General features: G+C 41.7%; 1 protein-coding gene across 1 annotated transcript; it reads left to right on the top strand.

The window, feature by feature from the left end:
* The first annotated feature begins 79 nt into the window (after positions 1-79).
* Positions 80-19,104, top strand: GKAP1 (G kinase anchoring protein 1). Its single transcript, XM_062018835.1, has 11 exons — positions 80-528; positions 4,176-4,401; positions 7,490-7,610; positions 8,631-8,653; positions 9,297-9,435; positions 9,714-9,733; positions 9,801-9,902; positions 13,994-14,057; positions 15,487-15,557; positions 16,435-16,512; positions 19,057-19,104. The coding sequence occupies exons 1-11, from the start codon at positions 80-82 to the stop codon at positions 19,102-19,104; spliced, it is 1,341 nt and encodes a 446-aa protein (XP_061874819.1).
* Positions 19,105-25,334: the final 6,230 nt, after the last annotated feature.

The raw sequence follows: 25,334 nt of genomic DNA, 5'->3' as shown, positions 1-25,334 counted from the left end.
TAACCACGTTCATCCGAGTTAGTCATTCTGCGATCTACGACGACATGATTCAGGGTCGGCGCACCAGGTGGGAGAAACGATGCAACCCAGCAGCGGACAAGGCTTTGCGAAAGGGTTTTGCCGGACAAACAGCTGCAGTGTGATCAGCCGCGGGTCAAGCACCCGCGGCAGCTGCGCTCCGGGAGCGTTCCTGGCGGCTGCAGCCGGTGCGCACGGCGGGCCGCACTCGGAGGCAGGCCGAGAAAACGCAGCCCGGCGTCCGTGCGGCCCCGGCCCCGCGCTCGGTCCTCGTTTCAGTCCCGCGGGAGCCCGTGCCGGCTGCCCCGCGCGCCGCCGCCGAGCGTGCCGCGGGCTCGAGGTAACCCGCCCCCCAGCAGCGCGCTACGGTAACGGCGGCAGCACCCGTCCCGCGGCCGTGGCCCGTCCCAACCGCCCGCCCGGAGGCAGCGCTCGGCTCGGCTCGACACGGACGGGCTTCCTCTCCTCCTGCTGCTGCGACCGGCGTGAGTGTCCCGCCGGGGGCCGCAGGTCCCTGCTACCCCTCCGCGGCGGCCAGAGCTCTGCGCCCAGCCCAGCCCAGCCCGCTGCGGGAAGCGGGCGGGCGGGGAGAGACTAGAGTGTCCCCCTGGGGGCTAGGGCCCTCGCCTCCTGGCGGCCTCTCCGCGCGGGCCCCGGCGGGGGAGCGGCGGTGCGGCCCGGCCCAGGCGAGCCCCGGGGCGGCAGGTGTCGGCCGCGGGGCGGTCGCGCCGGGGCGGTTCAACGGCCCTGCCGGCTGAGAGCGGCAGGTGACCGGGCTAACGCTCCCACTGCGCTCTCCCCACCGTACTTTCCTCGTCGCCCCTGCGTGCGGCGAGCAGGTCGTGTCGTGGGAGGAAGGGGCGGGGGGGTGCCTGACTGCCCGCCTGGGGCGGGGAACGGGGGCGTTCATAGAGAAGCGGCACTGAGTGCGCCCTGGCCCGTGTTGTCGGAGACGTGCAGTGGTTAAAAGCCAGCGGGCTATAGCAACAATGCCGACTGTCATTAGAAGCCAAAACGTCCTCGGGACATAGCGTTTGCTGAGCGCTGGTTATTTGCTAGTGTAAGGTTATTGATGCATACTGGTATCTAAAGGTACCGTTATCTGAGAATGCCAGTGGGTTCTGTTGCATTAGTCATGCGCACAAAGTTGCAAGCCAAGTATCAAAGTTGGAGGAAAGTTCCTAACTGATGATCTAATAGATGGATGACCTAATAGATGATCTAATTCCTTTTAACTTGTGGATTTGTTTTTGGTTGGGTTTTTGGTTGGTTTTTTGGGTTTTTTTTGAGGGGGGGGGGGTAGGGATCACGGGAAGAAAAGCAAGGGAGGTCGCATTGTCAGTCAGCACTTCCCCGTCGCTTTTTATCTCTTAATCTCGAGGTTTTTTTAAAATCCGTTCTTCGTCAGAGGAAGTCTTCTCAGAAGTATGTGAGTAGTAGTGATGCGTGACACATAGGGAAACAACTCCAAATGCTGTTGTTTGTTTCGACTTTTTTTAACTGGTCTCACTTGAGGTATTACTGAGCTGTGGAAGTGCCACAAGCTCACTTTGCTTCCTTTTAATCCTCTTGGAGATTTCCACAGTACTCCATATGGTTAATTGTCATGCCCAACTGACTGCTACAAATACATAGCATTTCTCAGACTGCCAAACTCTTGAAAGGTTAAAACTGCTTTTCAGATCCCAGTTTCATCTGTGGAATTGCAAAACACTGTGGTATTTGAATGCTTTTTTTGGTGTGATCAAAAAGCCTGTTTGAGCTCAGCCTGAAGCTCAAGAATTTCAGCAGTTTAATTGACTGTTCATATCTATATTAAGAAATAACAACATCAAGTATAATTCTACGTTAAAGGCAAAAAATCGTGTAGAAGGGGTGCAAGCATCTATACTTGGCTGAAGGCTTTAGAGATCAGCCTACTAGTGTGCCATAGAGAGGAGACTCAAACCTTGGAATTGAAATACTAGGTAATTGGTAACATTTGTCTGTCAGGATTGTAGGTGTGGTATTAAAACATGAAGCATGGGATGGCAGTAGGCCTCAGGGCTCCATACATAAGGGTTGCAGAAGTGGGATGATTAGATCCTGTTGTAATATAATTAGCTGTATAAGAATGTTCTGCTGAGTTAGTAATGTTAACAGCTCTTCTAGATCTAACTGAAAAATAATCTCTCATTTATTTGAAGTTTCCTCTAAAAACTCATTACCATCATTTTTTTTCTGTTCTGTGGAAAGAAATATAGTTCAGGAGTAAACTTGAAGTTAGTTTCATGTGGTCGCTGAAGTATTTAAGTAATCTCTAACATCAGAGTTCCATGGGCAGTACTTGCTATGTCAACTACAGTCAGATAGCAAAAATACATCTATTGTGTTTTTGTTGCATTTGTTGCAAAGGGAAGGAGGACTTTGCAGCCATATTTTCCGGTGATGCAGAGCTTTGACTGCTATTGTTAACTAAGTCAAACCTTTTTTCATCATTATCTCTTGTTCCAGAAGTGAGTAATAATTTTCTCTTTAATGGCATTTCAAAAGGTGCTGTCACTGCAGCTTGAAAATATGAAATGTTTTCAAATCATTTGGAAAAAAAAAGTATTTGCCACCATTAGCAGCTGACAGTTTAATAAAGACTGTGTTGTGTTGCTTTATCTTGATGTGAAAACCCAAATATATTGCATTAAGTATATAGAGACTAGAAATGCCAAGGCTTTGACTCAAGTCATCCTCTAGTGCACTATTGTTTTTTTAAGGCAAATACAGTACAGAATTTGCAAACTGCCAGTGTTAAGACTGTTGCATACTGGTGTAGTGTGAAGAGCACTATCCAGTATTGTAAGTTCATGTTATAGAATGACTGAACATTTACCTTTGGCGCTGTTTTCCTGTAAAAATGCATCTTTACTCTTTTCTCTGAGTTTTAGGCTTCAACTTACAGCACATTCCAGTAAAAGCATGACATCTCTGTGCTGTAACAAAGCTCTTAAGCTTTTTTCCTAAGAAAAAAAATGCTAAGAAATAAAATGTGATACTGCTTTTTAATAATTATTTTGTGCAACGGTCCCGGCGATGACCATTTCCCATAGCATTGGTAACACAGTGTTGTTGCATGTGGATATGTCTGAGCATCTTTAGAGCACCTATACAGGATTGTCTTTGAAGATCTGGAATTAACTGATAAAAACAATCTCTTGAATATCTCATATTCTTCTGTAGTTGTAGTTACCAAGCAACGCATTTGTAGACCTTTAACTTTTGTTCACAGTTGCCAAACTGTAAAAATTCCTTTCAATTAGTGCTTTCAAAAATATATATTGTTGCACAACATCTCTCTGTTGTAGCACATCAACATATCCAGATGTTTTCTGTGACATTTACAATCCTGATAAAATAACATCACTTTCAGTCCTCTAACTCACTGAACTTTGCATGGAAAAATTGCAATTAGCCAAATAGTCTTGGGCCAAAAATCTAGATTTTACACTAGATAAATGATGTATACTTTGGAATGGTGTGATGGGGACATAAGCACTGGTTATAGCTACAGAGAGAAAGAGCAGCTGTGTGTTTCCCAGTTCTGCCAACCCCAGCACATCCTCTGTAAGAACAGGTGAGCCTAATAGTTGAGAACAGCACCAGCCACCATGCTGGACTTGCCTTCCTGTGGAGAAAACTGCTTGTTAAATCTCCAGTGGCTTGGGAACAAAAGCATGCTACTTGTACAGTGAGAAATAATGCTGGTTACCCAAAACCAGAGCCCTCATCATGCACAATATGTACTTTCTTTCTGGAACTGTATGGTTCTCAGGTTCCAGGGAGGGCACCTGAGATGGTTTTTGAAGCACTACATTATTCCCCTGTCTTTTTTTTTTTTTTCCTTCCTGTCCAGATCATGAAGGCCAACTTCTTTCAGAGCCTTCTACTTGTTTTTTTTTCCACCAGAGATAATCTCTCAGTAATGTATTAGCATAAAATAACTGTTGTTTTATAGAATATTCTCTCTTTTTGTAGTTCTTTTTTAAATGTTTAACACCAGTCTTGAGGGGGAGGGTAGTGATACTAATAAGCCTGAAACTAACAGACATGTATTCCTAGTTGTGTGGTCAAACACTTTTCATTCTTATTTCTGTGCCATTTTCCTAGGACACCTAATAATTAAAAAGAAGGCGGCTCAGTAGAATTTCAGGTGTGGCAATGGCATCAGTTCCAGCCACCATGAGCCCTTTTGCTTTATTACAAGGCAAAGGCGAAACTGATTTGCAGCCTAAAAAAGCAAAAAGTGGACAAGGTGCCAGTAACTCTCAGGCATCAAAGGGAAGATCTACAAATGAGAAAAGAACGAAAGGGAGAAAGAAAAAGAAGGAACAGCAGCAGAGCAAGGCCAATGAGGTAATGGGATTTTATTTTCAGTTGTGAGTAAGGTTGTTATCTGATAAACAATTTGTATTCTCCCTGACAAATCATGGGTTTGTTAAGAAGTGCTACTTAGTCACAGAGACTGCATTTCTTTCTTTGCTTTATTAAGAATTCTTGATATTGTCTGGTATATGAGTTGAAAATTTTTAATGAGGATACATGCCTAGGTTTTGCTTTTTTGACAGCACCACTTGAATAACTAATTTCTGATGATGGGCATGACCTTTCTAAAAAGTAACAGGAAGTGTCAGGAAACAACTTTTCTTCAGAGTTTTGTAAGCAGTCAGTTCTAGTTGCCTGCTTGAATGGCCAGCATGTTAAAATTCAAAGGTGCTTTCACATTTGTTGGGTTGGTTTTATTTGTCCTTTTTAGAAAACTTAGACCTACCTAGTCTGCCTGAAGAGCTTTAAAATGTGGTTTCCTAAGTTGTAATTTTCAGATTTATTCATCGCTCCATCTTCTTAATCAATTAAATCCAAAGCCTTTTATTATTTTTCACTGTGAATGCAGGGCAGAGTAAAGAACAGAGGGGGTTTTTCTGACTCTGGCATTCTTAAACTTGAGATGCAAAGGAAATGAAGAAGTGAGACTGAAAGAATTGTTTCAAGAATCTGGGAAATTGAGTTCTATATTCCTTTGTCTTGCCTACTGATCGCCCCTCAGTCTCCTCTTCTCCAGACTAGATAGCCCAGCCTTTCCTCATAAGGAAGATGCTCCAATCACATTGATCGTCGTGGTGGCCCTGTGCTGGACTCTCTCCGGAAGTTCTCTGTCTGGTTATGTGCTGTCCGTTTCTAAGCAAAGGAGCCCATAGTTTCTAGAATGTAGATAGGTTTAAGTGTCAGGGAGCCTACAGCTATCTCTCTGGAGACAGGCTGTGCATAGAAGCAGGACTGAAACTTCTTGGGAAACTATGGGGGATATGACTGGCTTTGAGAATATTCAGGTCTAGAGCTCTTAACTGCACTGCCACTTAGAGGTAGTAAGCTTAGTGTAGCCAGCTTCAAATACTCACTTTATTGTCCCTAGCCTGAATGAGTGCTAGATAAGTAAACTACACTAGGGTTATTGTACTAGAGATCACATAATGCATTTCTTGTGCCATTGTTTAATAGTTATAACAACACTGTGGTAGTACTAACTCTTGACAATTTGTCGTGGTTTAGGCCCATCAGGGAACAAAGACCACGATTAGCCTCGAGTACCCAAGAGGCTGAGAATTGCTCAAGGGCAGGGAGAGCTTAGTTGCCGCTTAAGGTTCAGGACAAAACAGACCAGGCCACTCGGTTTGGGGAAGAAAACAGAAAATAATTTAATGCAACATCAACTAAAACATACCCCCAAAACCCCAAAACATAACCAAAATGAAACAACACAGAGTAATACATCAATGAAGAGTCCAACCAGCCTTTTTAAGAACACCTTCTTGCCACCCCTCCCCTCTTCCCGGGCTCAGAGCCCTGATCCCGGGGTTTTTACCCTGTCCCCCCTGAACGGTTCGGGGGGGGCAGGCAGTGGGGGTTTCAGTTAGTCTGTTCCCGATAGCTTCTGCCGTTTGTCCCTCCTCAGGACGGGTGAACTCCACGCCAGTCCTCCCTGCGAGTCCGTGGGGTAACACACGCATGGCAGCCCTGCACGGGCTGCTCCGACGCGCACTCATTCCAAAGGCTGCAGCTCCTCTCTGCCTCTCGTGTGGGGCTGCTCTGCGGCACACAGGCTCTCCAGCACGGCCTGGGCCATGGCCGTCTCCCCACACAGTCCCTCGCCCGTCCGGGCTCACTCACATGGAGCTGCTGGTAACTCTTGGTCCTGCCATGGATCTCCATAGGTTGCAGGGGCACAGCTGCATTCTTGCCTCGGCTTGCAGAGGGGTCTCTGGTCTATTGCTTCTCCTTCCTTCCTCCTCCTCTGGCTGAAGGGTCCGCGTGGTCGCCTCCATCTTGTATCACTCTTACACCTCCTGCCTCGCATTCCGAATTCCCGTCCCCTAAATAGTGATGGCAGAGGCGCCAGATTGGCCCAGCCGGGCCGGAGGTGGGTGTGAGCCCAGGAGCCGGGGGAGAGTCCGCAAACTCTTTACCGGGTCTTCACTGCAACCCGCTCCCCCTGTTACTAAGCCAAAAGCTGCTCCTTGCTAAACCAGAACACAATTGTTTATGAGCTTGTGTTTTTGAGAGGGAATGTGCCCTAATTCCTGAAAACCAAGTATAGATTTCTAACTTAAATACTGAAAGTTATTTTTTAAAGTGAATACAGTCTTCAGGCATGGTAGCATAGCATCGTCTGTAGACTTTGAAAATTACTTCTGAATAATGTACATATATATACTAGATACTTAAAATACTTAAAATATACAGCACATGAGTATACTGAACAGATCTTGTTTCTGTGGAAAGAAAACCACTCCATTTCCATCTTGGCTTTCTATAAAACTTTTTTTCTTAAGATTGTTTAACATTGAAGATTATTTTTAATCTTAATTAAAATATGTAATTAGTATATAAGATTATTTTTTAACACCTGGGACATCAAGAATTTGCTAAGACTGTTAATGTAGGACTCAGCGGGTGGGTAGGACACTGGTTCAAATGGCTACCACGTAACATGCATTCACATTTCAATAGGAGGAAGGTCAATTGGTAGCACACTGCAGCATGCTAATAGTGCTCTGACTTTTGTTGAATGAGTAAGCATATTTTGGGAATAAAAAGAAGGTACATTTTTTAAGAACTAACTTGCATTGTGTAGCACTCTGTGTTCCTGCCTTTGACTACTGTATGTTCTCAGTTTGAATTTCTGGGTAAAATTTGTTGTAAGTGTTCAAGGAAGCATTAGGCTGATTGGTTGCTGTTTAATGAAGAGCAGTGCTTTACTTCAAGAACAGAATTGATACTTAATTACTGAAATCTCTGGTACTCTTTAATCCAAAACCTGCAAATTACTGTTCAGGCTAAAATCTCCTTTAGTACATTACCACAATTTTTTTTGCTTTATAAAGGTTCAGGAAAAAAATATTTGGGTATTGAAAAAAATTATGCCGGTGTGACTTTCTTCTTCTAGGAATACAAAGGTATTGACAGTACTTCACCTCAGTCAAAGTCTGTGAATAAGAAAGAGAAAAAGAACCAGCAAGGAAAAGACAAACCTCTCACTGTGTCTCTGAAAGACTTTCAGTCAGACAGTAATACAGGTATGCCTTATCATTCCATATGAGCTGTTTTACTTGCAATTTTCATAGGGTATGTGCTAACAATAAAATGCCCTTCTCTCTGTAGCAATTAATATGGTGGTGAAAAAATTGAATAGTTGCATTGAGTGTGTCCTACTGAGCCTAAAAGCTAAGTGATCATTATATAATAATGGGCCAGTTAGATTAGCAGGATAAGAAGATGAGGTTAAGGAATTTTATGCAGTATCCCTGGTGTGGGGACTTACTCTTAATATGACCTTTTTTTAAAAAAACATAAGTGGTTTTGGTTTTTTGTTTTACTAAGTTTGTGCTCCTCAGGAAGCTGAGTTTCTCTGTTTGCTGGGTAAAAGCAAGACACTGTTTGCCTTTCTTAACAATATTGGCTTTTATTAAAATTAAGAAATACTGGCATAATATATATAGTCATTACATGCATTCTTTATCTGTTTCTATATGTGTCTATAGAACAGAGATTTTAAATTTTCATGAAGAAATTAAGGTAGATGCTAGAAAAGTAAAAAAGTAATTTTGTTTTTAAGTTTTTTCTTTTAAGGATGTTTTAATCTAAATCTACAGTATGTATTAAAACACTATTTCCAAACAATCTGAATGGAAAAAAAATATTCAAAGCACAGCAATATGGAAGGCATTGAGGTATACAGTGAGACAGGTGCTATAAAAACCTAAACAGACTTAAAGAAATAAAACAATAAATTCCAAAGACCTTGCCTTCCACTTCCAAACTGAAGCAAATGAATACAGGATGCTGCTTTTGATTAGTCAGAAAGATTGGGAGAAGATGCACATACAGTGTGATGTAATACATAGTTTATAATCCTGTCTTCTAATGCCTTAGTGATGACCTTTTTTTTGTGACTGAGATGAAAATTAATGTTGGAAGAGCTCCAGTAGATAGGGTTTTCCTCGCACTATTCAAAATGTTTTGTTTCAATAGCCAGGTGTACAAGACATGAGTAACTTATTGGTGGCTTTTTTTCCTGTTATTTTCAGATAACTTTGCTAAAAAACACGAGGTAAGTCTTATTCAAACCTGTTTAACTAAAAAGAAACCCAAACTCTTTATGTTTAGAAGGTAATTATCCTGGTACTTTCTGTAGTGACCATCAATTATACATTCCAAAATTGACTTCAATTTGAAAAATTTCTTCAGGTGCAGATGTATATCTGCAGTTCTTGTATCTTGAGAATATAGTATTGGTGTTTTTAGAGCTACCCTTCCTTCTTTAGTTTTCAGATTGTGTTTGATGAAACTTGAAGATTTAAAAACATGTTAAAAAATAGAAATTGTAGTACACAAAAGAGAAGCAGACTAGGTAAGTACTTTGATGCTATTATGTTGAGGTACAGGCCATAAATACTAAAGCTCGTAGAAGGAAGGATAGTTAACATAAATTAGGGTACTCGTAGTGCAAAGTTATTAAATTCTAACTTCAGGATTTTATGTAATTTCAAATTAGCTAAACATTAACTGATAACCAATTTCTAGGCTTTTCGATTGGTATCATATTCTCTAGATGTAAGTCACAGTATTCTCTGGATGAACAACATAAAGCAATGTCTAGACGTAATGCTTTTCCATGACTTAAGATACTGAGTTCTAGCTCAATATTAGCATCTATGTAAAGGAAGATATGTTATAGTACTTATATTTGACAGAAACTGAACTCTGACAAGTCTTCATTGCATGATGGAGGACTTTTCAACAGGCTGGAAAATGATATTCATGGCATACTTGAAAGAGAGAAAAGGAGAATCCAGCTCACTGGTTACGGTGAAACAGGACCCAAGCAGGCATGTAAAACAGTGAAGAAGTTTGCCTAATGAAGTTCAATGATCAGAAGGGAATACATGAGAAGAAGAAAGCACAAATGAAAAGCGTGATAAAGTATTAAAAAACTCATAACCCTCTAATATTTTTATCGGTCTGAAGAGATATTTGAATAACTTAATTTTTTAAAAATGAAACATTTGTGACTGAGATAGTTTTTGCTCCACAGCAAATGCCAATATTTATTTTGTATTTCTTATCCTTTTGGTGTCTATTCACATATACTTCTTTTGTTTAGATCAAAGATTCTCTAACAAACAATCAAGTTACCTTTCCCAATAATCCAATTCCCATGGCTAAATTATTAAGAAGTGATTTTTTTTTGCTTATAGGAGGATGTTTTGAGAGCCAAAAAAATAGAACAACTGAAACATGTGCTTGAAAAGAAAGATGCAGAAATTGAGCAACTTAAAAATACAGTAACTCAGTGGGAGGTACGTAGTTGATAATACCTTCAAACAGTAGACAAAACATAACATGATAATGTCTGAAACAAAGTATTTATTAAAATGTGACCAATCTCTAGACATGCTTTAGACTGGCCACAGATCACGTATTTTCAGAGCAAATTATTCCTTCAGTACCACATGAAGCAATCTTTCATGTTATTTAAGCATCTAAAAAATAATCATAAAAGTCAATACAAAACATCCAGAAGTAAACTTTGTGTCTGGCATATCAGTCACTTGTTTTCAAGTTCCACGGTAAAAAAAAAAGATGTTATCTAAGACGAGACAAGACCTTGAGCAACCTGATCTACCTTGTAAGTTAGCCCTGCTTTAAGCAGCAAGTGGGACTGGTTTTGGGTCTTCTCCCAGGGGTCTATTTGGTTTTTAAATTTTACTGAGCTCCTCTTACATTTTAGAACTACATGTTGTTGGGTTTTTGTAGATTCAGTCCAATATTTGAAGTCATTAGAGAAATGAGTGTGTATTTGGTCACATTTAAGAGAAGTTCCCTTAAAGCTACAGTGTAGCAAGTGTGGAGTCTTGTATTTTGTATATCTTTTGCTATTACATACAAATGAAATTGGAGATCAGCTTCACCGTATGCTAAAATATATCAAGAAAAAAAAAAGATTTGCTTGTTAAAAATTACACAATGTTGCTACATACCAGAATAGCTAGGGAAAATGTCTCCATCTCTCTGGTTTCAGTTCATGTTATCATTGCCTGGATAGTATCTAGACCAAAAAGGGCAGAATTTTGAAGAGGAACTGGCATTCTAACAAAACACTGCAAAGCAGCATAGAGTTATTTTAAGTTTCTTTATTACTATTTTTATTCATTACTTAAGGTAGAGTGAACAGGTTGATAGATTGGGAGTTTCCTGATGCTTTGAAGTAACACTTTTACTTGTAGTAATGAAGACATGGACTTTGTTAATAGCTGTTAAGGGTAGCAGGCCGGTGTCAGGGGTAAATCCTACTCAATCAGCTTCCTTCTTGAAATGCCCGTACACCAATTCACACAGCATGGGGAATAAACAGGAGGAGCTGTAAGTCTGTGTACAGTCAAGGGGTTATGATCTGGTGGCAATTGCAGAGACATGGTGGGACAGCTCACATCACTGGAATGTGCTCATGGATGGCTACATCCATTTCAGGAAAGACAGGCCAGCCAGATGAGGTGATGGAGTTGCTCTTTATGTGAAAGAGCAGCTGCAATGTACTGAATTCTGTCCAGGTGAGGATGAGGGGCAAGTTGAGAGTTTGTGGCTAGAATTAAGGGGCAGGCTAGCACGTGTGACACTGTTATGGGTGTCTATTACAGGCCACCTGATCAGGATGGGGAAGTTGATGAGATCATCTACAGGCAGCTGGAAGCAGCATCAAAAATTACAGGCCCTGGCTGTCATGGGGAATTTCAACTACCCAGACATTTGCTGGAAGACCCACACAGCTAGCCACTTACAGTCCAGGAGATTCCTTCAGTGCATTGATGATAACTTCTTGATACAAATGCTGGATGTGCCAACTAGGAGAGGAGCTCTGCTGGATCTTGTACTCGCAAACAAGCAGGGTCTGGTTGAAGCAGTGAAGGTTGAGGGCAGCCTTGGCTGCAGCAACCACGAGGTGATGGAGTTCAGGATCTTGTGTGGTAGAAACAGAATACCAAGCGGGATCATAACCCTGGACTTTAGCAGAGCCAGCTTTGGCCTTTTCAAGCAATTACTAGGGAACATTTCATGGTACAGGGTATTAGAGGATAAAGGGGCCCAAGATAGTTGGTCTTTATTCAAAGATCACTTTTTCCAGGCTCAGGATAAGAGCATCCCAGCAGGTAAGAAATCATGCAAGGGAGCCAGGAGACCCACATGGTTAAACTGGGAACTGTTGGGCAAACTCAAGTGCAAGAAGAGAGTGTATAAGTCATGGGAGGAAGGGATGGCCACTTGGGACAAATATAGGACTGTTGTCAGAGGATGTAAGGAGGCAACTAGGAAAGCTAAATCCTCATTGGAGTTGTGTCTTGCAAGGCAGGTCAAGGACAATAAGAACTTCTTCAAATACATTGCAGATAAAACTAACACCAGAAGCAATGTAGGCCCACTGCTGAATGAGGCGGGTGTCCTGATGGCAGAGGATATAGAGAAGGCAGTTACTGAATGCGTTCTTTGCCTCTGTCTATACTGCTGGAAACTGTCCTCAGGAGCCCCAGACTCTAGAGGAAGTCAGGTTAAAGGAGGAGTTTTATTTGACTGATGAGGACTGGGTTAAGGATCAGTTGAGCAGTCTGGATGTACATAAATCCATGGGCCCCGATGGGATGCAGCCGCAGGTGCTGAGAGAGCTGTCAGAAGTCATTGCTACACCACTCTCCATCATCTTCAGTAAGTTGTGGAGAACAGGAGAGTTGCCTGAGGAATGGAGGAGAGCAAATGTCACTATAGTCTTCAAGAAGGAGGAGCTGGGTAACTACAGACCAGTCAGCCTCACCTCCATCCCTTGAAAGGTGATAGAATGACTTATTCTGAGTGCGGTCTCCAGGCATTTAAAGGACATGAGGGTCATTAGGACCAGTCAACATGACGTTGCCAAGGAGAAGTCATGTTTGAGCAACCTGATAGCCTTTTATGAAGTTGTAACCAGGTGGATAGATAGTGGTAGTGCAGTGAATGTGGTTTATCTGGATTTTAGTAAAGCATTTGACATCATCTACCCCAGCATCCTTGCAGCAAAACTCAAAGTGCGGGCTGGATGATCAGGCAGTGAGGTGGATTGTTAACTGGTTGAAGGGAAGGCAGAGAGTGGTGATCAATGGGGCAGGGTCTAGTTGGAGGTCTGTATCTAGTGGAGTCCCTCAGGGGTCGGTGCTGGGACTGATACTGTTCAATCTATTCATTAATGACCCTGATGAGGGAACAGAGGGCACTGTCACCAAGTTTGCTGATGATACTAAACTAGGGTGAGTGGCTGACACACCAGAAGGCTGTGCTGCCATCCAATGAGACCTGGACAGGCTGGAGGGTTGGGCAGGGAGAAATCTAATGAAATTCAACAAAGGCAAGTGTAGAGTGCTGCATTTGGGAAAGAATAACTCCATGTACCAGTACAGGCTGGGGAATGAACTGTTAGAGAGCAGTGTAGGGGAAAGGGACCTGGGGGTCATGGTGGACAGCAGGATGAGCATGAGCCAGCAATGTGCCCTCATGGCCAAGAAGGCCAGTGACATCCTGGGATGTATTAGAAGGGCTGTGGGCAGTAGGTCGAGAGAGGTTCTCCTCCCCCTCAACTCTACGCTTGTGAGATCACATCTGGAATATTGTGTCCAGCTCTGGGCCCCTCAGTTCAAGAAGGACAAGGAGCTGCTGGAGAGAGTTCAGCGCAGGGCCACAAAAATGATGAAGGGAGTGGAGCATCTCCCTTATGATGAAAGGCTGAGGGAGGGAGCTGGGGCTCTTCAGCTTGGAGGAGACTGAGGGGTGACCTCGTTAATGTTTACAAATATGTAAAGGGTGAGTGTCAGGAGGATGGAGTCAGGCTGATCTCAGTGATGTGCAATGAAAGGACAAGGGCAATGGGTATAAACTGGAACATAAGAGGTTCCAAAGGAATACATGGAAGAATTTGGTCACTGTGAGGGTGTCAGAGCACTGGAACAGGCTGCCCTGATGGGTTGTGGAGTCTCCTTCTCTGGGGACATTCAATACCTACCTGGATGAGTTCCTGTATGACCTACTCTAGGTGTTCTTGCTGTGGCAGGGGGGTTGGAGGTCCCTTCCAACCCTTAAGATTCTGTAACTTGCTGTAAGTCTTGTGGTTGCATTTTTTGACTTACAGTTATTAGTGCACTTCTCTTACACCATTTCCCTGTTGTGTATATCTTGCTTTGGCTGTGGTTTAATTATGACATGGGTGATGTTAAAAGTCTTTTCCAGTCTAAATGATTCTTTGATTAGATTCTATGTAGAAGTCATCGTTTTAAACTCTTAAGTCTGACTCAAAGTCATGCTTAGTTTATAGAACAGTTTTTTTTTTTTTTAAGCAGGGTATATATGTAATAATTCAATCTCTTTAACACAGGTGAAGTATAAAGAAGTAAAAGCAAGAAATGGTAAGCTTCTGAAGATGATGAAAGAAGGTGAAAGAGAAAACTTAAATGTTCTTTTAAAACATGGAACTTTCAAAGCAGCTTTTTAAGAAACTTCACTTAGTGACAGATAAAAAGACCTAAGAAGCTATCAATCTTCAGCGACTCTAGTGAACTATAGAATTTTGTGTTCCACACAGTACTATATTTCTGTTATTATATAATTATATATTAATCAGTTTCGTCCTGAGATCATTCTTTGAAATAAAAACTGTTCAGTTATGTTTAAGGTACAGTGATTATTTGAGTTACGCTTTCTTTTGCTAGTGAAGGCTTTGTGTTCTGGACTGATCTCATTCTAACATCTGTGTGGACACATTTGGAAAAATTGTTCACTTCTTGCATCCTTGGCAAGCTGTGCTTTAAGCTGTTGGAAACACCATTCAACACCTAAGCAAGTTTTCTGCCACACAATGAATATGGATAGCTGAACCACAGGATTTTGTATGCAACCATGTGATAATTTTCTTCTGTTATAAAACTACTCAGAATTTGTAATCAAAGTTTGGGGGAAAATTACATATACACTCATATACAATTACATATACATGTAAATATCTTGTATCTTGATATCATATACATAAAAATATCTTTATACTTGTTATACACAGTTAGCCCTTGCTTTTGAATTTCTTAATTTAGGTCTTGATTGTAGTTTCCTCTCTGGGCTAAATTTTGAGATAGAAAAGAGCTCAATTTACTTTTTTTTGTTCTTCAAAATTCTTTTGTTCTTTTGTTTACAAAACTATGTCCAAGCTGGTTTAAGTGTTCATAATGTGATTGATCATTGTGAATATTAATTTGGAACTTTATTACTTCAGGCCAAGATGAAATATTTTCATCTTGAGAGGAAAGAGGTGAAGTTCTGAAAGGTTTTTTTTTTTTTGTGGAGTACTAATATACTATAAAGTGAGCAATTTTGTGTTATTCTACAGACCAAGTGTTCTGTATTTTGGAGAGAAGAATGTTCATAGCAGAATTGAAAGAACTTCATTTCATCATAGTGGGAACTTTTAACTTATCCATAGGTATTTCACAGATTGTAGCTAAGTAGTTTAAATATCTCCATATTTGAGTAAAGAGAAGTTTCCATCACTGTGACTGAGGCACCAAAATCTTGATCTTCAGACTATATTCATTTTTCTGATGGACTTTGTTCATAATGGATATGTCTAAAAACCATGCTTCTGACAGAAGTAGGGGGTGTGTAGTGCAAGGTTCAGGTCTAATTTGCAGAACTGGTCAAGCTGCTCTTAATGGCACTAGTAACTAATGAGTGGTTTTGGTTTATAACACCTACTGTCCTTTTAGTGAAGACAGCATTATTTTGAGGTAACAAAACAAGGAAATGAAGTCACAGTGCTATTGCAGATGAAGACCTGTAAATCTAGCAAGATCCTCATGTTGTATCTTTCTGTCTCTGTAGTGAAAGACAAAGCAGAAATACTCCAACAAATTGATGAATCTGAAGTTATAAAAACCGAATTGACTGTACAGGTAAGCAAGGATTTCTAAATGCAAAATCTAATAGAAATATCAAAGATGCTATTTAAGACAGTGATAGAAGTGGAAGAGGGAGGAAGCTGAAACAAAAATTTGTTTGAAGCAAAAAATGTTACATTTCATTCTTAGCCCTGCAGTATGTGTGGCAGAAGAAATGTATTATGTACATCTCCAGTATGACTCACTTAGAACTCCTTCTGGAAAGAATGCAGATCTCAGCATGCTTGAAATGATATTTCCCTGAACAGCACCTTAGGAATATAATTTTCTGGTAATCCCAGCTAAGAAAAGATGCTTCAGAAATGCTTCTTTCCTGGGTGGGATGGTTTTGTGGTTGGCTGGTTTACGGGGAGCTTTTTGTGGGTTTGGCTTGTTTGGGTGTTTTTCCTTTTCTGGTTGTTGTTTTCATTTCCAGTCCACTTAAGACATACAAGTTGACAAGTCACTGTAGTAGAGAGCATGCAAGACTTTTATGCTTAGTTTTTGGGCTGCAGTGACTATTGAGTTCTAAGCCCTTGACTTATCCAAATGTCTTACATATAACACAGTACTATTTTTTTAGGATGATGTAATAAGCTTATCTGTATTTTATAATACTACCTCAGTTAAGGATTCTATAGAATAAACTAATGCAGAGTTCAAAACTAGGGAGGGTTTCTAACTTTATAGCTTTTATAGAACCTTATACAGATAAACTGGTAAATATTGTTTGGGAAATAATTAATTAAAGCATATTTTGCTTGTACTTTCGGTTCTTGCACAATTATAGCAGTAGTCACATGTATTGTTTGTCCCACACAATACTAATGGCGAACAACAATTTGATAAACTCAAATGTTAAGGATATTTCATAGATTTTGTATGTTTTCAGGTAACTGCACTTCATGCTGCATTAGAGCAAGAAAGATCCAAAGTGAAACAACTGCAGGCAGAATTAAGAAGATATGAGGTAGTTAGTTTCTATGTTTCTAAGTTTACATGTTCTTGGTGTAGCTGAGACTTTCAGGAAGGTTTTTCAGAGGGACCTGGACAGACTGGATCAATGGGCTGAGTCCAGTTGTATAACGTTCTACAAGGCTGAGTGCCGGGTCCAGCACTTGGGCCACAACAACCCCAGGCAATGCTACAGGCTTGGGGCAGAGTGGCTGGAAAGCTGCCCAGAGGAAAAGGACTTGAGGGTGTTAGTCAAGAATCACTTGGACATGAGCCAGCAGTGTGCCCAGGTGGCCAAGAAGGCTAGTGGCATCCTGGCCTGTATCAGAAATAGTGTGACTAGCAGGACCAGGGAAGTGATTGGTCCCCTGTACTCAGTGTGGTTGAGGCCACACCTCAAATACTGGGTTCAGTTCACTCTCTACACTACCTGAATATGGGTTTTAGTGAAGTGGGGTTCGGTCTCTTCTCTCCAGTAATGAATGATAGAACATGAGGAAATCGGCTCAAGTTGCACCAGTAGATGTTTAGATTGGAGATTAGGAAGAACTTTTTCACCAAGAGGGTTGTCAAGCATTAGGACAGGCTGCTCAGGGAGGAGGTTGAGTCACCATCCCTGGAGATATTTAAAAGACACATAGATGAAGCGCTGAGCAACATGGTTTAATGATGGGCTTCGCAGTGTTAGTTTAGAGGTTCAACTTGATCATCTTAAAGGTCTTTTCCAAGCAAAATGATTCTATGATTCTATGACTGTCATGAGGTAACGTGCTCTGAACTGACTTACTAGCTTAAAAAAAAAAAAAACATTAGTGGTTCATACCGTAGGAGAAAAAAGTAGCAAAACTAAAGCACAGTTTTGGCAAGTTGCAGTCTACCACTTGTCTGGTACTTTAAAACTTCCTGAAGTATGCTAGTCACTAAACATACTGAAAGTAACAAGCTGGTTCCACTATCTGTGTAGTTGGACTAACTGTAGGCTTCATGGCATTTTTTGCCACATTTTTTCTTCAGGTCTATCTCTAGCCAATTCTCTGTAGGACATTCACATCAAGTTCTGTTGAAACAAGAGTAATAAGATCAGTCTTGCTGACTACTCATAGCCTGTTTTGTTCAACTTGGCTGCTAATGGAACTCAGATTAGTGAATTTGAGTTAACTTTTGTGTATATAGCATGCTGCTTAACATCCTGGTTTTTTTCTGTAGAGTGACAGTGTTTGCAAATAAGGATTTGTGGGTGCACATGACTTGACACATTTTGTTGTTTTGTTCATTTGTTTTGTCTATGCCCTTTTGCATAAGATACACAGAGCCTGTAGTATAGAAAGCAAACTTGTAAGGTAGCCCTATAGTCTTTGGCAAGCTATCCTATTTCAAGTTGCAACACATTATTTGTGTTGGAATACTGAAATTTCATGAAAACTGTTTCATTAAGCCATAATTTCTCTTTCTGAAGCAACAAATCCTTGCTGATTAAATGAAATTTTTTGGCTAGCATTACATGGTGTTCTGTAGGTAATCTCTTTTTCTGTTGTCTTTTTCCCCATGTCAATTTAGTGCAAGTGAGCAAGTTTCTTCTTAAAATTGTCTTGCAGAGTTGACAAATAAATGTCCTTGTTCAGTCTCTTACCGATAAGCTGAGCACTTTAACTCTCTTTGTCACATTCAGTCATTCACATCACTGTTCTGACTTAAAACTTCAGTTTTTGTTTTCCCCTCTCATCCATGCCTTTGCTAATGTCAAGTATTTTTCTCTGTAAGTAGAAATTTTTCAGTAAGACGATAAATTTCTCTTGTGATTAACTCTGATAAGCAAGATTAAAAGAATAACAGTTGGGGAAAAAAAACCAAAAAGCTGTTTATGTGCTTAGCCACTATGGCAAAATCATCTATTCTATTGCTATTTTTCCCTTGCCCTGCAGCACCCTGTGTGCCCTGCCCACCCCCATCTTGCTGTATTTCTTGCTTAATTCATAACCTTGGGTTCCTTTCTTTTGCTGATAAGGTTTTAACTTTCTCTCTCTTTTTTTTTTCTTTTTTCAGCTGAGGGCAGTGTGTTGTGTATTTTGATTTAGGAAAACTGTCTTACCTGCCTTGCAGGGACTGTTGTTTCTGCTTTTATTATTCTTGCCTGTAATTTTTCAGGCTGACCAGGACAATCCTTCTTACATTACTTTTGTGGTGTTTTTAACATGAGGCTCGCTTTTTTATAGAAAAATGCTTTGAAACACTAGGATGTCTTACAAAAAAGGAACCAAAATCTGTGGATTAAAACAAAGGAAACAAAAAAACCAACAAAAAGAGCAATAAACCAGTGTTTTTATCCCTAGATGTTAACATCGTAATGTATGCTGTGCCTTAACTGTTTTAATATATATAATATTTCACGTTCAGATGAGTTTGTACCCCATAATAGTTGTATCATTTAGCAAAAGTATGCAACTTAACTCTTGAGGGTTTTTTCTTCTTCTTAATTTATACTACTTTAATACACAAAATAACTGCAGATATGAAGTGTGATGTCTAGCATATTAACTAAGCATTTCACTCTTTCTTACAGAATGGCAAAAAAGGGAAAATGCACTCAGAATCTGACCAGTGCATATGACCTCCTCTTTCATGATTCAAAGCAAAAAACCTATCAAATCTTTAGGACTTTGCAGAAATGAATACATTTTTTTACATTAATGCAGTTTTTGATGATATATAAACAATTACTAGTTTGTTTCACAGTCTGAATAACTACTGTACTACACTTTTTGCTAAACAAAAATTTAGAAAACTTTGACTACAGCCATTAGTTTGTCATCATTCAATAAAATTTAGTCTTCAATTTCTGTGTTTGAATTCTTGCCTTCTCACAATTTCTTAATTAAAATGACTTTATTTAATGACTGTCAAGTTCCAAATGCATTAGTGTACAAATGGTCAAAGTTTCACCAAGTCAAGACTGACAAAGACAGCTCATGCGAAAGCCTGCTGCTGTTGCTGAATTCAGATCTTGTTTCTTAAAAGAAGTCAACAGTGATTATTTCCTCTCTCTGTATGGGACATCATGGTGTTTAACAAGGCCAAGTGCACAGTTCTGCAACTTTTTCTGGGCAACCCTCAGTAAGACTGGGGATATATGGATTGCGAGCAGCCTTGAGGAAAAGGACTTGGGAGTACTGGTGGCTGTAAATCTGGACATGAGCTAGCAATGCGTGTTCACAACCCAGAAAGCCAACTGTATCCTGAGCTGCATCAAAAGCAGCATGTCCAGCAGGTCAAGGGAGGTGATTCTCCCCCTGTACTCTGCTCTGGTGAGACCTGCAGTGGTGCATCCAGCTCTGGCCTCTCCTGTCCTTAGCACAGGTAAGACAAGGATCTGTTGAAGCAGCTCCAGAGGAGGGCCACAAAAATGACCAGAGGGCTGGTGCACCTGTCTTGTGAAGACAGGCTGAGAGAACTGGGGTTGTGCAGCCTGGAGAAGAGAAGGCTCTGAGGAGACCTTACTGTACCCTTTCAATAGTTAAAGTGGGGTTATAAGAAAGATGGAGAGAGACTGTTTGCTAGGGCCTGTAGTGATAGGACAAGGGGCAATGCTTTTAAACTAAGAAAGCTATCAGACTTAGATTGGACATAAAGAATAATTTTTTTACAATGAGGGTGGTGAGACACTGCAACAAGTTGCCCAGAGAGGTTTTGGACACCTTAGCCCTGGAAGCATTCAGGGTCAAGTTGGACAGTACTTTGAACAACCTGACTTAGTAGAAGATGACCCTGCCTACAGCATGAGCATAGACTTTGATGCTGTTTGAAAGGTCGTTTCTGACCTAAACCATTCTATTATTCTGTGACAATTCTATGATCTGTGTCCTTTTCATATTTACATAGGTTTCAGCTGCAAAATGTAGAAGCTGACCTGCAACTATCTCATAAAAAAGAGCTTTTGTCATAGTTTGACATGACAGCCTTTTCTGGTAAGGGGGAAGGGGCTATAAAGATGGCTCCTGTAAGAAGTTGCCCAAAACTCTCCTTAGTTCTGAGCTAAACCCACTTCTAGGGCTGAGACAATTAGACGCCTCCACAATCACTTTTTAAGAAGAAGCTGGAAGAGGACGTTTCTTCCTGTTTCTTCCTTCTTCTGTCTCTTCCTCTCCAGCTGGTGTTGGTGCAAGGAGTGGAAAGAGAGAGAGAGGAAACCATGTGGACTCCAAGGTCAGTGATGAAAGAGGGGAGGAGACGTGCTGGAGCAGAGACTCCCCTGCATTCTACGGAGAGGCCTGGTGAGGCTGAGATTTGTTTGCATTTTGCTAAAGACCCCACATCAGCAGTAGAGACACATTTTGATAATGACCCCGTATCAGGGGCAGAGACTCATTTTGCTACAAACCCCGAGCCAGGGACAGAGACTATAGCTGGGGGAGGCCATGTCCCATGGGAGGGACCCAATCGCTATGGCCGGAGAAGGCCGTGTCCCCCGGAAGGAACAAGAAGTAGAGATATCAAGAGCAGTGAGCTGGGCCCACAAAGAAAGGAGGGATGGGGAAGACAGAGCTTAAATGTGCTGGTTGTAATTTTCTCATCATCTTACTCCCTTTTTGCTTTTATTCCATTCTGTTTCTTCTAGAATATTTCCTCTCTAAGTCGAGTACTGGAGTCTGTTTTGCCCAGAACTGTAACTGACAGTGAGCCCTCCCTGCCCTTGTCTCAATCCACAATAACCTTATCTTTTTACTCCCATTTCGCTGGGGCCTCCACCATCCTAACAAGGGTGGGTGTGAATGCAGGGCACCAAGACAGAGTGTTTGTGCAGCACTGAATGTAATACTAAATTGTGGGATCTTACTTCTTGTGGGATAGTTGTTGAAGTGGAACATTATGAGTAGGAGCTGGCTGACTAGAAACAGATGAGAGAGTCTCTGTCAGTTACCTGGGAAGTACTCAGAGAACACAGAAGTTGCAGAGAAAGAACCAGAGAGGAGACTGAGGAGAAGAGAAATCAAAGTACCTGTAGCTGAAAACTGAAGACTTGTTAAATGAATTTTTTTTTTTTTTTTTTTTTGTAAAACATGCTGTAGCACTAAGCAATTTCCAAAGCAAAGTCTGTCTGAAACAACACTTCACTGGGAGGCAGGAAAGTGAGACAGAAGTCTTTATTAATAAAGGTACTATGAACCTGTAAAGCTCTTAAGCTTATTCTGGAAAATAAAACCATGAAGATGCTAACAGTGGAATTAGACCCTTCTAAGAAATTAGATATTGTGGCTAACAGCCTGCAGCAAGTGAAGGCATGGACTTCGGTTATTGTGCAAGCATCCCCTTTATTTCTACCCCTTACTTCCTTCTAATCGGGATTGGTTTTGTTCAGTGGCCTTCAAAGCAGCTGTGCTGATAACGTGTTTGCTTCTTGCATCTCCTGTTCATGAAGAGGCTCCTCCAATTAGCTACATGTGCATGCTGCGTTCATACACCAGTCCACTTCCTTCTCACTCTGTACTGAGTCCTGCATGTTGGTTTCCCGCATCTCCCCCTTCTTTAATTGCTGAAAGAAGCAGCACAGTCTGTATCTGAGCATGCATTACTTGACTTCTTGCAATCATAAAGCGCAAAAATCCTGCAATAGAAGTCAAGCAACAGGCAAACGCACCCGGTGCTAACAAGAACACAATCCCCATCATTAATATTTTCTTTAACCAAGCACCCAGTCCTGACCACCAGCTCAGCCCCGAAAAAGGATTCCAGTCACTCACTTTAAGTTGTTTGGTGAGATCTTTCAAATCCAAAATACTCTTATGTGACTGTGTGTGATCACTCAAATTCATACAACACATGCCTTCAAAATCCTCACAACCCTGTCCTTGTGCTTACAATAAAAAATCCATGGCGGCTCTGTTCTGTAAAGTGGCATATCTCATTGAGTCAACATCAGGTAGCAATCCAGGTAGCACTAGGGAAATATGATTGCTAAACTTTGCAAGCCAACATCCTAATTTATTAAGCGTTGATAAAGCATGAGCAGTCCCAATACCTAGAAAAACTGTTCGTAGGTGTAGCTGTACAGTGTTCGTACAGTGTTCGTACAGTGTATCTTGTACTAGGACATTTGCTGAAGTGACCCAGACATTCAGTCAGGGCTGCATGACTCCCCATCCCTTTGTTGTGGCCCATAACAATGTTCCTGTAAAGACAAAAATCCCATTCATGTGAACTCCTCTGGTGTCACTCTGCTCAGCATTATATTCTCATTTGTCAGATGTCGCCGAATGTATCGCTCCAGAACCCACTTTGGTCCTGATCCTGTGCAGACACAAGCATATTCCTGTCCCCAGGTTATTAAATGTAAGAGTCTTTCCCATTCTCACGTAGCTGTGTTTTGAACATGGACCAGAGGCTGTGTCCGAAACATAGGAGAAACCCCAAAATGACAGTTCCCATGTGTCACATCTGCATGATCACGATTTAAAACATCTAACACAAATGTGGCTTTCCATAATGGTTCAGAAGACGTATCTCCCATATTCCCCTCTTTTGTTTAGTCAGCATTTGTTTAAGAGTTTTGTGGGTACATTCAATGATAATCTGCCCAGTGGGTGAGTGTGGAATTCCTATTGTGTGTTGGATGTCCCATTCTTGTAAAAATAGTTGTGTGGCTCTTGATATAAATGCAGGCCCATTGTCAGTTTTACTGTGCTGTGGGGCTCCCATGGATGCAAAAGCAGCAAACCAGTGACAATGTACGTCATGACTTTTTTCTTCCGGGTGTGCAGCGGCAAAAATAAATGCAGAATATGTGTCTATGGTGACATCCACATATTTAAGACAACCAAATTCAGTAATATGAGTTACATTTGTTTGCCAAATCTGTAAAGGAGAGTTGCCACGAGGATCAACTCCCATTTGAGGCATTGGGGTGAGAGACTGATAATTGAGACAAGCTAAGATTATGTTACGAGCTTGTTCTGTGGTTAATTGAAATTGTTTTTGCTATGCTCGTCTGTTTTAGTGAAAAAGGTTATGTGAAAATTTAGCTTGTTGAAATAACTGAAGGATAGCCAAAGCTACTGTAACATGATCTGCAATAAGATTACCCTCTACCAAAGGTCCAGGCAAAGATGTGTGTGATCACACGGGAGTGATAAAATACAAGTGTGAACGCCTTGAAACATAATACCACAATCTTTAAAGATGGATAAACAGTTCAGGATTATTGACTTCCTTCAAAAAAGAACCTTCAATCCGCTTCGGTATACCTGTAACATAATCAGTGACAATATTAAGGTTAGTTGTTCGAAATAAGTGAAATGCTCAAGCTACTGCAGCAAGCTCCACCACTTGAAGTGAGACTTTGACTACCTGGATGTTCTGATTCCAGTCATGTGTTTGTGTCCTCCAGAGCACTATTGCACAATGTGTTTTCCCAGACCCATCAGTAAACACATTGATACCTTCAGTAAGAGGTACATGAGACAACAGAATTTAGGCTTCTAGAGGAAAATCACTGAGTAAACTTAACAGCACATGTTTAGTTAAATGTACAGTAAAATCTGAAAGAGCAGTCTGCATAGTCAGTGATTCTGCAATCATCCAGTCCAGATCCCTTTTATTACTAGGTATGTAAATGACATCAGGATCTGATGCTTGCAAAGTATGCAAAGTATTCCATATGTAAACAGAACTGTCCTTTCTAGATCAACATAGAATACATCTCTCACATCAACTGATTGTTCTTGAAAAGTGTCATGGTTTGGCCCAGCTAGAAGAGAAGCACCACAACAGTCTCTCCCGGGACACAGCCCTTAACGAACTTCTGTGGTGTGGGTTGCTCCCAGAAGCTGCGGCTTCTGCTGATACAGGGTCCCCAGTGGATTTTTTGCCATTGTCGTGGTTTAGGCCCATCAGGGAACAAAGACCACGATTAGCCTCAAGTACCGAAGAGGCTGAGAATTGCCAAAGGGCAGGGAGAGCTTAATTGCCGCTTAAGGTTCAGGACAAAACAGACCAGGCTACTCGGCTTGGGGAAGAAAACAGAAAATAATTTAATGCAACATCAACTAAAACATAACCGTAAACCCCAAAACATAAAATACAAAACATAAAAACCAAAATAAAACGACACAGAGTAATACAACAATAAAGAGTCTGACCAGCCTTTTTAAGAACACCTTCTTGCCACACCTCCCCTCTTCCCGGGCTCTGACCCCTGATCCCGGTTTTTTTTACCTCCTCTCCCCCTGAATGGCTCGGGGGCTGGGGGGGGGGAGGAAGTGGGAGTTTCAGTTAGTCTTTGTCCCTCCTCAGGACAGGTGGGCTCTGCATCCATCTTCCCTGCAAGTCCGTGGGGTAACACTCACACACACGGCAGCCCTGCACGGGCTGCTCCGACACACATTTATCCCAAAGGCTGCAGCTCCTCTCTGCCTCTCGTGTGGGGCTGCTCTGCGGCACACAGGCTCTCCAGCACGGCCTGGGCCATGGCCGTCTCCCCACACAGTCCCTCGCCCGTCCGGGCTCACTCACATGGAGCTGCTGGTAACTCTCGGTCCTGCCATGGATCTCCATAGGTTGCAGGGGCACAGTTTGCATTCTCACCACGGCTTGTAGTGGGGTCTCTGGTTTATTGCTTCTCCTTCGTTTTTCCCTCCTTCTCTGGCTGAAGGGTGCGCGTGGTCGCCTCCATCTTGTATCACTCATACACCTCCTGCTAGCACTTCAAATTCCCGTCCCCTAAATAGTGATGGCAGAGGCACCAGATTGGCCCAGCCAGGCTGGAGGTGGGTCTGAACCCAGGAGCCAGGGGAAAGTCCAAAAACTGTTTACTGGGTCTTCACTGCAACCCGCTCCCCCTGTTACTAA

The sequence above is a fragment of the Colius striatus genome, chromosome Z, assembly GCF_028858725.1.
Source record: "Colius striatus isolate bColStr4 chromosome Z, bColStr4.1.hap1, whole genome shotgun sequence".
In the NCBI taxonomy this organism is placed as follows: domain Eukaryota; kingdom Metazoa; phylum Chordata; class Aves; order Coliiformes; family Coliidae; genus Colius; species Colius striatus.
Note: the sequence above shows the minus strand (reverse complement) of the source record. Positions and strands in the feature narration are given on the sequence as shown.

What these genes read in the sequence shown, in the direction of transcription:
- GKAP1 (XM_062018835.1), top strand. Translation starts at nt 80, where the DNA reads ATGCAACCCAGCAGCGGACAAGGCTTTGCGAAAGGGTTTTGCCGGACA. An exon ending in ATACAGTAACTCAGTGGGAG is followed by an intron (nt 9,903 to 13,993) that starts GTACGTAGTTGA and finishes TCTTTAACACAG; the next exon opens with GTGAAGTATAAAGAAGTAAA. An exon ending in AAACCGAATTGACTGTACAG is followed by an intron (nt 15,558 to 16,434) that starts GTAAGCAAGGAT and finishes GTATGTTTTCAG; the next exon opens with GTAACTGCACTTCATGCTGC.